Source organism: Lissotriton helveticus, chromosome 1_1 (assembly GCF_964261635.1).
Source record: "Lissotriton helveticus chromosome 1_1, aLisHel1.1, whole genome shotgun sequence".
Lineage (NCBI taxonomy): Eukaryota > Metazoa > Chordata > Amphibia > Caudata > Salamandridae > Lissotriton > Lissotriton helveticus.
This window is the reverse complement of record NC_136057.1, coordinates 1,456,503,460-1,456,516,540: the sequence shown is the minus strand read 5'-3', so window position 1 is coordinate 1,456,516,540 and position 13,081 is coordinate 1,456,503,460. Positions and strand designations below refer to the sequence as shown.

At 42.5% G+C, this 13,081-nt stretch overlaps 1 protein-coding gene across 7 annotated transcripts in view; it reads right to left on the bottom strand.

Annotated features, from left to right (window-relative positions):
- Positions 1–13,081, bottom strand: part of FMNL3 (formin like 3) — a 419,538-nt gene that overhangs the window by 87,481 nt on the left and 318,976 nt on the right. For all 7 annotated transcript variants that reach the window (XR_013610360.1, XM_078685970.1, XM_078685960.1 and 4 more), the window contains 3 exons: positions 10,943–11,036; positions 8,531–8,605; positions 795–905 (listed from right to left, as the gene is read on the bottom strand). Coding sequence is in view for 6 of the 7 variants with exons in the window: in XM_078685970.1 (XP_078542096.1) it covers positions 795–905; positions 8,531–8,605; positions 10,943–11,036 (280 nt within the window). In the remaining variant the exon portion in view is untranslated. The remainder of the gene's footprint in view (positions 1–794; positions 906–8,530; positions 8,606–10,942; positions 11,037–13,081) is intronic.

Here is a 13,081-nt window from a genome sequence, read left to right as displayed (position 1 = left end):
ATTCTCAAATCTTGAGAGGCAGGGCATGTGATAATTGTACTCTCCACATATTCCAATGACTGTGTTAATGGCACGTATACCTTGATACTCTGAATATCCTTAAACATTCTAAATGGACTTCACAGAAATGAAATGAACCCCAGCAGGTAGCAGTCACCTCTTGTACCCTACCTGAAATACGGCATCTAGAAGAAAAGCACACTTGATTGATCCAAGATTCTTCCGAGTCCTCAGAAAACGTCCCAGAAGGGAATTTTTGTGAGCTTTTGATTATGAACCGTGGACAACTTATTTCAATACAACTAGCCTCAACGCCTAGGGCAAGGCTTAATCATCCGCCTCTACAGTCTCCCACAAAAGGTTTACGGATCTCAAAGTCTTGGATTGAAAAGGACCAGTCGACTCTTCTATATCTTTTGTTTTTCTGTTAATAGGAGCTTCCGTCATCTCGGACTTAAATACCCAGGTGAAGCACCCGGTGGTGCCATGACATTATGCTGGCAACTCTTTCTAAAACTGGAGAATCCAAGAGCTTTGCCTGATCAGAGAGGCCCAGGATGGTGGCTTGATTTGAACTGGAAACTCTGTACTGTGGAGGTTTGGTTAGAGACCATACTTTAGGTTCGCTACTCAGCATGATGCGTCAAACTCATCTTCTTTACGAATGTGGCATCCACCGCCCATCCCTTCCTACACTGAATGGCTATAAGTAACAGGACATTGATTCACTGATGCATTTCTGCTCAAGGCACAGAAGAAAAACCTTCCTGACACCTGCTGTCATTTGGTCTTACCTCCAGAAATTCTTCCAGTCCTAACTTGGTGAACTCGTACTGCAGGTGGACTCGGAAATTCATATCCTCAACAGAGTGGACCACGATGTTTATAAACTGCATGCACGCCACCTAGGAAGGGAGGAGGAATTAAGGACAGTCTTGTGAAAAAGAACAGTGGAATAGGCAACTAGAACACACAAGTACAAACATCAAGATTGAACAAGAGAAGCTGGGAAATAAAGACAACAATAAAAAGAGTGCGGAAAAAGACAGGTTTGGAGAAGCAAATAAATTACTTACTTTCGGAACATCTGATCTGGTAAAGGCCAGATCTAGCCGCATATTCCTTACCTTTGAATTATCCCCAGACGCTAGACTAGATCCAGACATTTTTCGACAGCAGAACCTCTGTGAGTCTGTAAAGGGAGTCGAGCAACTCCGTAAAGATGTATAGTCCACCCACCGGATGTGACGTTGACAGACTCCACATAAGCCCTGCCCTGCTGCGCTGACATCAGTTTCTTCTGCGACTACTGTGCACGCTAAAACGCGGAGCCTCATATAGAAACTGCCATGGAAACAGTCTGGCCAAAAAGATTCTTCTTTTTGACAAACACACACACACATATATAATTATATATATATATATATATATATATATATATATATATATATATATATATATATATATGTATATATATAAAATATATTATATATTTATTTTTATTATTGCTATTATAATTTTTTTTAACCAATGATGAGCACAAGAGTGCATAGAAAGGATCTGGAAAGAAAGGGAGAATCAGTTCACAGAATGGGGAGGATGGGTGGGTCAGGAAGGAATCTGCGGCTAAATTTGTCTCAGATAAAGCTTTACTGAAGGTAATTACCTTGTTCATCTGATAGAGACGTCTAGCCGCAGATTCCTTACCTTTGAATGAGATATCCAAACAATACCATCCCCAGAGGAGGGTCTGCCAACCGATCCCACGAAAGATCCCTGATTAGGCAATTCGGTCTGTTATAAAAAAAAAAAGAGAGACAGAGACCGGCTGCCAGGAAGGAAGGTGAGGAAGAAGACATCCCACCAGAAATGTTGTGGAGAACCCCGTACAGAACTGAAATCCACAACTTCTGCAAAAACATGAGAAGAGACACCATGGCGGAAGAATAAAGACGAGTTGGAAAGAACACTCCATATAAACATAATACTACATCACTCACCTAATGTCAACTTGGCCAATAGAACGGGTGGAAGGTGAAGGAAAATAGCTAAAACTACTGAGCCGAAGCTCCTAGCCTTAGAAGCAAGCAATGCAGAGAGCACCAACCAATAGTTTAAGAAAAGCATTGAGAGCAATAACAATAATTATGGGTAAAGACCATGTGTGATCAGAGGAAACGCTTTGAGAGGGAAGGGAACAACAGACATTGGCTTAGGGAATTAGGTTTGGAAATTGTGGGTTGTACTCGACAAGGCACTACGACAAGAGGGGTGGCAATTTTAAGAAGGCGGGGAGGAGGGATCTGTAAACGGGTAAAAGTTGATTCATTTGGCAGATGGGTAGTTAGCGAAATTATTATTGGGGGTTCTTCCTGGACTATTTGTGCCATATATGGTCCCAATCTAGATGATCCAGAGATACTGAATTAATTTAGTCTTTAGCTCGTGTGGGTGGGCTGCTCCATTAATTTTATGTGGGGACTTTAATATCCATCTTGAAGAGTATTTTGATATAGCCAGTGACTCTCTGTATCCAGGTAAAAAAAAAAAGAAGGTATATAACGCTTTGAGAGGATTAGTTAAGGAATATGGGCTATGAGATGTAGGTTATTTTTCAGATAAGGAGGTTCCTGGCTATACGTTCTTCTCAGCTCACCACCAGAAATTTGCTCGTTTACATTATTTTTTTATCACTTCTAAATTCCTTAAGAGCACTAGACTTGATATTCTCCCCAAAATAGTTTCGGACCATAACCCCATAATGCTTGAGATCAAGTTTGAAATCAGTGGTACACCTTCCATTCGACCATGGACGTTTGAACACAAACTATTGGCTAACAACATATATCGAATATATGGGGAGGTGGATCACTGAATTCTTTATTTTTAATCGGGGATCTACTTCTATACAGATGGTCTGGGATGCTTTTAAATCTGGAGTGCGCGGGGAGACCCTCTCTTATTCAATTAATAGTAAAAATAAAATACGTAAACTAGCAGAAGATCAGTTTCGGAAACTTCAAGAACTTGAATCAAAATTAATAATAGCTTACAAATCCGCTCAAGATATGGAACAAATAAAAATAGAGTTGGCCATTCATAAATCTAAGCTTTATGAGAATTTTGCAAGGAAATTAGCGGCACAGATTGCAGTTCATCGCTCACAAATCAATGAGATGGGGGAAAATATGGGCCGTATACTAGCAAAATAAATTCGGCAAAGACAGACTTCCAATTCTATAGATTGTATACAAAACGAGACTGGGCAAATTCATGAAAAGCCGGATGAAATTTTGGACGTTTTTAGGCATTACTATAGCAAACTATATACAGATGACCCAATAGTTTATTCTTCAGATTTTCTTTTCGATTTTATTGGTACTACGGACATTTCAAGATTAACACCAGATAAGATGGTAGATTTAGAGAAAGATATAACCTGGGAAGAAATAGAGACTGCTATTCTCACTCTTGCTTCAGGGAAAGCCGTGGGTCCGGATGGTATCCAGTTAGAATTTTATAGGATGTTTCGCCAACTATTGAAGGAAGATTTATTGATAACTTTTCAAACAGCACAAAAGGGTATGGCTTCGGAATCATGGCGTCAGTCAACAATCTTGGCCTTTTTGAAAAAAGATAAGACACCTTCCCTTCCGGCTTCTTATAGACCCATATCCTTAATTAATGCTGATAGTAAAATCTATTCAAAGAGCTTAGCTTCGCGAATATCAGCCATTATACCATCTATTGTCTCTCAATTTCAGCACGGATTTATCCCAAATCGCGACACCACTGATCATATTCGTCGTTTGATAGCTTTGATGGATTGGGCTCAAGCAACCGACACGGCAATGGGAATTACCCTGTTGGATGCCGAAAAGGCATTTGAAAGGATAGCCTGGCCACATCTATGGGACATACTTTCTCAGAAGGGTTTTGGCCCAAATATAATGTCTGCATTAAAAGTCCTTTATGTTTATCCAACCGCCTCAATTAAGGTCGCTGGTCAAGGATCCGCTCCTTTTTCTATTTTTCGGGGAACACGGCAAGGATGTCCATGTTCCCAGTTATTATTTGCTCTTTATATTGATGTTTTTGTAAATAAATTAAATTATGCTGAGGATATTAAGCCAGTCCAAATCTCCCACATGAATTACAGGGTGTTCGCTTATACGGATGACATTGTTATAGTAACTACAGATATTCAGCAGGCAATACCAACAATGGAGTACTTGGCATATCAATTTGGAATCTTCTCAGGATACAACCTGAATAGCGCCAAGACTCAAACATTATTTACTGGCCTAGACCCTCCAGCTGATATCAGAACAGAGACAGAAGTCACCTACCTAGGTATTAAAATTGCATTTCCACTTTCCACTATTCCGGAAATAAATATAAATACGGTGTTGACAAAAGTAAATACTATGCTGGAGAGATTAGATCATCTTCATCTATCTCTGTATGGGCGTGCTAATGTTTTAAAAATGTCAGTACTCCCTAACTTTTTTTTATATATGTTCCGTGCCATTCTGCTCGAATTTCCGTCTGCAAGCTTTAAGCATCTAGAAAGAATATCAGCCCGTTTTCTATTGGGCTATAAGCGGCAGAGACGGGCATATAAAACAATGATATTGTCCAAAGATCAGGGAGGGTGGGGTATTCCGTATTTTCTTTTTTATTATTTAGCATCTGTTTTGCAATATATTAAGCCACTGGTGGTTGGCGAAAGGGCACGGATCTTAGAGTGTCATTACCCCTCTATTTATAAATTTGCATTGGGTGAGGAACACCGAGGTTTTCTACTTAAAGTGATAGAATCCAGCTATTATAAAAAAAATAATAAATTCAAGATTGTGAAGTCAGCATATATGGTTTGGAAATTAATTAAACGACACCTCGGTATAACTAAAATCACTGCTTATACACCGTTCGTAGCACCACGTGTTCTCCCACCAATTTTTTATGACCTGGTAATTACTAGATGGCGCTGTAAGGGAATTCAGTATCTGGGTGATCTAATGCTTGATGGACGCTTGGTTTCTTTTATTGATTTACAAAGCAAATTTAATTTAGTAGAAGGGGACTTCTTCAAATACTTACAGATCCGCAGCTATTTTAGCACTTTAGGTTCCTAAGTTTAAACCCAACTTCGAAATATTCCTCTTATTGAGTCTATGTGTAGGAAAACCCCAATTGGACAATTTTATAAACTTCTTATTGCCACATGTCAGGATGATTTACAGGCTTCTCAAACTAAATGGTCAATAAAATTGGGTAGGAGTGCAATCGATATTGAAGAATCAATTAGTTTGGCAAATACTATTTTAATTACAGGAAGATCGCGCTCCCAGCACTTTATGGCGTTATTTGATCTTTACTATACGCCGGCTAAGATTTCAAAATGGGGGACGAATGTTGGGGTCACATGTAACAGATGTGGCGAATTCGCGGCTGATTCATTACATATGTTTTTTCATGTCCTAAATTATCTGATTTATTTTCTTCTATTGAACAATTTTTGGGGATCCTTTTCGATACTCCGATGAATATAACGGGGGAACTAGTGCTGAATGGGGTAGCTGAAGATATACACCCTGAAGATAGGAAAATATTTCTTTTCATTTGCATGGCGGTGGTTCGTGCTTGCATCACACATGATTGGATTAATCCTGTTCCCCCCCTCCTTCGAGACATGGTGTGCTCGGTTATTAGCTATGTAGAACCTGGAAATGGCCATATATAGAACGAAGGGTCGGAGAAAAAGAGCTATGGGAATGAAGATCTGGACTCTTCTAGAGCAGTAGATTTGAGAAGAAAGTGGTTCCTTGTCATGTTTTGAATGTTCTTCTTCCTTTTTTTGACTCTTAATTGTATCTAATTGGAATTTCTTTCTTTCTGCTCCTCTTGCAAAAAATGGGTGAATAAATTAAAAAATATTTTTAAAAAAATAGAGGGAAGGGAGCTTTGTGGGACTATCCAACGTAGAACGCTCGGGGGGCATAGCGAATGCAAGCAACGAACATGCGAAGGTCTCCCCAGGACACGAGGAAAAGCGCACCATAATCTAAAACAGACTTCTTCCTAAGAGAGGAAGGAGAACATGACTTACTATAGGGATACCTAATAAAAGGAGGTATAAAATACATTATATATACATATACACACACACAAACACAGAGCAACAAAGCACAAGGTCCCGTATAAAAGGAATAGAGGGGGTGAAAATCATACACCCCAAAAAACAAAGTAAGCAGATAGAAAACAACACTACCGACTGAACGGTTACGATCAGGCGGCTGAGAGAAAGTTGAAAAGAAAACAGCAGGGGAGAACAACCCTGCTACAATAGAGAAATAAAGACCACTATGGGGACTGTAAAAAGTGGTTGAGTTGAACAAGGCCAACTGAGAGGAGGCCTATTCAAATAACTTGTACCCATCTTAAAAGAAAAAGAATAGCAGTTGGAGAAGTGACCTGGCTGAAGCAGCAGACAAAGACGGAGGAAATAGTATGGAAAGACCAACGCCACAAGGGAAGGTCCGACCCAGAAAACCAGTGTAAAGAACTTAAGTAACAGATAGAGAGGCAGTGCACGGAACGACCTGTGCCTGGACAACAAGCCATGTAACATCATGAGTGAGGATCCTGACATCACCCAGGACTGTAAGTGGAATGCAAATTAGTTCAGGGGAGAACAAACCCCCCCACGGGGTGGGAACTGCAGCCAACACTTGTGAGAAGTGAAGGAAACTCACCGGAAAAGAATCCCAAGGAATCACCAACCTCCTTTAGTTGCCTGTCAGCCATTAAGTGATCGCAAAGCGGAACTGGTGGCAGAAAAGATATACTGACCAAGAGTATCAAGACTATTCAACTCACTGTCTGGAGGAACGTCCGTAAGGGCGCCCATATCAGGGGAGGCTGTAGCAGCCTTAACCACAAAGCTACGTGAAGTAGGCTGCCAGAAGAGGCAGACCGGGTCTCCAGGGGCAGGACGGGGCCTATGAGCTATAGAACAGCCGTCCGATGGGGCCCTTTAAACTGCTTTAGCCCAAGAGCCCAGCAAAATATCAAATAATGCCTCACTGAAGAAGAGCACTGGACCGGCCCCCATCTGACCCTGATGAAACATGCCAATTAAGAGATCAATGGCCAGCTCCATAGAGCTCTCCTCAGAAGCTCAGAAGAAGCAGAGCTAGGGTAGGAGGAGAAAACAAGCTCAAGGAGGGTTAAGACTCAAGGTCACTAGCCTCACCAAGTTTGGACATATAATACAACTCCAGAGGATGCTGAGCAGCGTCGCTCATGTCATCACAGACTCCACCAAAACACCGGTCTCTCGAAGTGAAAACAGCTGGGGGCTCCTCCGAATAAAGTAGCCTAGGGTGACTAGCTCTGCTGACACTGTTCTGGACATCGTTCAGTGTCGATGTTGTGACACCTCGAAGTCGGATAGGAGAGATACAGTAGCGGTGATTGACGCTGCCGACGTCCACTTTGGAGCAGACTGAACTGACACTGGCATTGCAGGACTGGTCAGAGTACGGATCCAGAGGGCCATACTAATGCCAGGGGAAACCCCGCCTGCGTGAATTCAGTCAACGGTCCGCTGGCCTCCTTGGGGTAGAGACGCACACAAGAGGGAGGCAGAGAACCAAATATAGCATGAAGAAGATCATTTTCTCTCAACTGATCCAGAGTCGCCCCAGCGCTGGGGTAGCCTCTTGCTCCGACTCCGCAACCAGAGAATAATCGAGGGGTGTCAGTGACCCCGCACATACGTGGCAAAGGCTGCAGCTTTGACTGCTTACAGCATGACTTACCAGTCAACATCAAGGATGAAGGACGCTCGGGGGAAGGATTCCTGCAGCATGGTCTCAGGCAGTCCTCAGAACAAAAAGACGACTAGGACCGACATGGGTCCTGCGACCCCCACACCACCAGGAATGTCATGCTGTGCTCCTGTAGCGCTGACAGCCAAAGTTTAAGATGGGAGCCACACTCTTCAGAGTCATGGTGAAAACCCAGACACCACATACAAATACTACGAGGGCCCAGGGCCAACATGATCTTACACAGGACCCTGAGGACACCAGAAAAAAGCACACTGTATCGTTGACAAAACGTAGAGAGAGGCCAGAGGAACCTCTCTTCGGATCTGTGTAGAAACGCAGAAAGGAAGAAACTGTGCTGCGGTATGGGGAGGGCTTACCTGGCCTCTGTCAGAGTCACAAGCGGTGAACAACATTGTTACAGTGTCACTCTGTGCCCTCTACCAAAGCGCAGAGGTACTGCTGTAGAAAAAGTTCCAGATCTAGTCTGGCAACTGGGGATAATTGAAAGGTAATTAATCAGCAGCTAGACGTCTCCATCAGATACAACTGTTCAGAACTACCAGAATGACAATCCGATTTGGGCTTTGCAAATGCTCCACGCCTCCCGCTTACTCCACACCAGGTTCCCCAGAAGGGACTGCATGCCAAGATTGTCATCTCAGGGCATGGTTCCACCGGGAAAAAGTACATACCAGAAAATCAATATTGCTGTCTTCATTTCGAAAATACTCCATGAGCTTCTCAAACCGATGCTTCTCCTTGCACACCTAAAATTTCAAAAACAGGTTAATGGCAGCGTCTAAGGTCCAAATCATCATGAAAATAAGTCCAGAATTTATAGACTACCTTGAATATCTACCTCCAGGAATGTCACTAATGCTATTAAATAAAAAATACCATTGGTCGCTCCCAAAACACGCAAACTTTGAATTTTAAAGAGTACTGCCACTCCAAAAGAAGTAAAACTTTCAAGCCCAAAACAGTTAGCCCAAAAAGCTTCCATGACTGCACCAGAGAACTAGCACACCAAACCACAGCTCTGTTACAATACAAATACAGTGTTACCGCAAGACAGCTGCGCCGGAACGCAAAAACAAACAGACCTGTTAGTTCAGCAAATCATTGTTCTTTCAAATGCTATGTTAGTGAAGAAAAGTACTGTTCATCCAAAACAGGACTCCATAAGGATAAATGAACATGGACATCCCAAAATAGAGCCGAGTTACAATACAAGAGCACCATCAACCACAAACAGCCCTTTTCTAGGACGCAAGACTCACTCTATCCCCTAAACAGAACTCAGTTAGTGCACAAATACACAGTTATCTATGAGGGAATGCTTTGGAAGGATACAAGATGAGCCACTCCCATAACAAAATCAAAGATCACCCCCAAAACAAAGCGGACAACCTAAAGTAAGCACAGTTGCCCATAAACGAAGTACTAGCAGGAAAGAAGAGAGCAGGCTCACTAAGGATACAAGATTATTCATCTGAAAAGAAGGCTCTGTAACCATATAAAAGCACCGTCACCCCAAAACAGGGCTCTGCAAGGATACAATAACATTACTACTTTGACCACAGGCTCTGTAAGGATACAAGAACACTGTTACCTTGAAGAAAACACTATATACGGATACAGCAGAGTTACACCAAGAAGATTGTCAACTCTCGAAAGATGCAAGAGCACTGTCACCTCAAAGCAGGGCTCTCTAAAGGCACAAGGGCACTGTCACCCAATGAAAAGTTTCTCCAAAGATACAAGAACACTATTACACCAGACACAGGTCTCTAAAATGTGTGTTGTACTTGTACAGCCTAGTCAAAAGGCAGCAGGGCACTGTATAGGATCAATGGGTTTATCTGATAGAAACAAAAACAAAGGAAGAATTGCTGGTTAAAAATTACTACTAAAACCAAACACCACCAGGAGACAGCAGTTCTGTGCTCCAAGCTGTAACTATAACCAGAACGCTGATCCCTGCACAACGTAACTCAGTTAAATCACTAGTGCACTTACACCCCAAAACAGCACTCTGTCATGATACAAGTGTACAGTTCCTAACAAAAGAACATTCAGCTAGGATAGAAGAGAAAAATTAAGTCATAATACAACCCATTATAATTTAAATATTAAAACTCAATAAACCGATTAAACAAAAAATACAGCCCAATAAGAACATAGAAAGCTTAAACTCTACAAATAGCTCTGTCGCGATAAGAACACGCTCTGTTAGATCACAAATGCAGTTAAAAAGAGAGCATTATTAGGTTAGAAGGACATGGTCACCGCAAACTCGGAGCTTCATTAGGATGTAAGAACATCACTATCCCAAAACAAACTGTTATAACACAACAGTACTCATTCAGAACCTGAGTGATGCCCAGCCGAAAGAGGCCCACTTAAGAATAATAAGGACAGTAACTGAAATAGAAACCAAAACATTTCGAACAAAACCACCAAAAAACAAACACCTTGTTAATACTTAAGAATATGGTCACCCTCCCTAGAGAGTAGAGTGAATCATCAGTAGATGCTTGAGAGTAGGACTTGTAACACAGTGCTAAAACTCTCCACAAACACGGGTGCTCCTTGCACTGTCCGTCCACACGACATAAGCCTCTCTCCTTCTTAGCACTTAAGTGGTATGAGGGTCGAAGAAGGCTATACAATGTGACACCCGAGAAGAAGAAAGGAGCATCAGTGATCCCTTCCCTGCTTCTTCTCTCTCAATGATGGACAAATTAATCCACCTCCCCTTCGCTCAACCACTACCAACAATTATTATTCTCCCTCAGACAACCTAATTTCACCTCTTTTTACTCAACTACACACCAACAGTTCTTAACACTCCCTCAAACACCACCATTCTCCTTCCTTTCACCCTACTACAAGCCAAAAGTTAACTCCCTGGCAATCAGGAACCGCAACTAAATCTCTTCACTCACTCTAGCGCACATCAACACTTATTCATTTCCCCCTCATTCACTGACACATTACCCTTGCCTTCCAGTCCCCTCTATCACACCAGATCATCTCTCCGCAGTTACTTCTTGACCAATCCCATTGTATCATTTAAGGCTTGTACAATGTTCATGTGTTACCTCTTTAAAGTGATCAAAGGCTGCTAAGATGATTTCATGTCCTCCCCTCACCAGGCAGACTGCAGCCAGCAGCTCCAGCACCAGGGCCTTTGTCCTGTGGAGAAACAAATGCAACACAACTGCTTGGTTTTAAACCAATGCTGAACGAAGAGGTTAGGCAAAGAGCAGCACCCATGCAGCAACTGAGCCAGGCATCTCTACAGGATAGAGAGACCGAGCACAAAGGTGAAGACTCTCATAACTTGGATAACAAACAAGTAAGGCCAGGTGGGAAATAAAAGAGAAGCTGGTGGTGAAGGAATGGCACGTAAATCAAGTCATGTGCACTGAAAAACCAGAAAGGCAGAAAGGACAGGTGGGTTCAATTGGAAAATCAGGGAGGAAATCAGGAAAGACAAATTATATAAATACAAAAATAGGGAACAAAAGTGGGAAATTGGAACCAACAGGCTGGGGAGGGGGGACGGGGGAGGAGGAAAAAAAGAGAAATTCAGGACAGACAGCTGGGGAAATGAAGAGGTATGAGTTGCAAAACAGAAAGGGTAAGTGTGAAAACCAACATGCAACCTGGTAAACAAGGTAGAGCGGTGGCAATACCAATGAGAAACCAGATAGGACAGATGGAAACAAGCAAGGTGATTTGGCAAACCAGAAACGACAGGTAGAAAAACAAAATGGCAGGTGGAGAAACTAAGGGCAACTGGGGAAACCAGGAAGGTCAGATAGGAAAACAAGGATGGATAAGTGGACGTAAAAGGAAGCAAATGTTTTACAATCAGGAAGGAAATTATGAACACCATTCATTAAAGGTGGAAAAAAAAAAGATTTGATGAGATTTTTCTTTAACTGTTTTTAAAGAAATAACAGACAGTAGAAGCAAGAAAAGTTCAACCTACACTCAGGTGCACAGAACTACCCACCAGGCGAGTAACAATCCTAATTTTAGTGAGTGAGGCACCCAAAAGGTGAGAAAGGTTGATGATTTCATGTGTCCTGAACCATTGAAAAGCTGAGGAGGGCTCACCCTGGTAGTGACAGTGAGTCATGCACATGGAGAGCACATGGAGAGCAACTTCCAGTACCAAGAGACGGTTCGGCACTCATGAGGTAAGGCACTATCCTCCAGTCAGTGATGCAAGGGGCACCTATCAGTTGAGGAAGGGTCCTTGCCTCACTGATCTTTAGGCACTCCAGGATAAAGCAGACTCCTGTTTTCAGCAGTGCTGAAGCACCACATAAAATATAGCAAGTTCCTCTCTTCAGTAATCCTAGGGTATGGAGAAGTTGAGGAAGACCCTTCACCTCTACGGTGGTTTACAAACCACAAGGTAAGAGCCATGAGGTGAGGCAGCCACCTTACCTTGACAAAGGTAAAGCACCACAAGGCGAGAAAAGCGCCTCTTCTCAGCAATAGAGAAGAACCCATGACTTCAGGAGTACTATTTTCCTTGGTGAATGTGAGGCACATATAACAGGAGGTAAGGCACCTACGTGGGGTAGACTCCCCTCAGCGATGAGGGAGAACCGTTAAGATGAAAGAATGAGCTTATCCTCAAAGACTGCGAGGGACCCGTGAGTTGAGGAAGGTACCTTTGCTCGGTAACAGATGAGTTGTGGAAGGTTCTTCTCCTCAGCAGCTATGAGGCACCAGAAGTTGAAGAAGGCTCCTCCCCTTTGTGATGCTGCAGCACCCACAATTCAAATTCAATCTTTTTATTGTCAACATCCCCAGTACAAACGCCTAGGAAAGTAACATCTGGGCAGCCCAAATATCTATTAATCCTCACCAGGACTGACACGGAATCTCTAGTGGTTCTCCATGAACCCATTCTTTGAAGTAGAGCCGATCTGCCAACTAACCATGGTATGCAAATACATTAATGTATGCTTGTGACAAAGGAAAACAATGGACCTATGAAAATGTGTAATATTGAACCAGTCCCTTAAGAGAGACAAAATCAGCTGCCCTCACAGAAGATTATCAGTGGACGATGGACCCCAGGGCTACTTATTCTTCAAAGGTTTCAAAATTATTCTTTCATTACAACATTGTACCTTAGGGCACAGCGATGACAGCAATAGACCGTGCCCAGGTGAATGCCACCATTTCTCTTTTAGTCTGGAACACACCATAGAAGT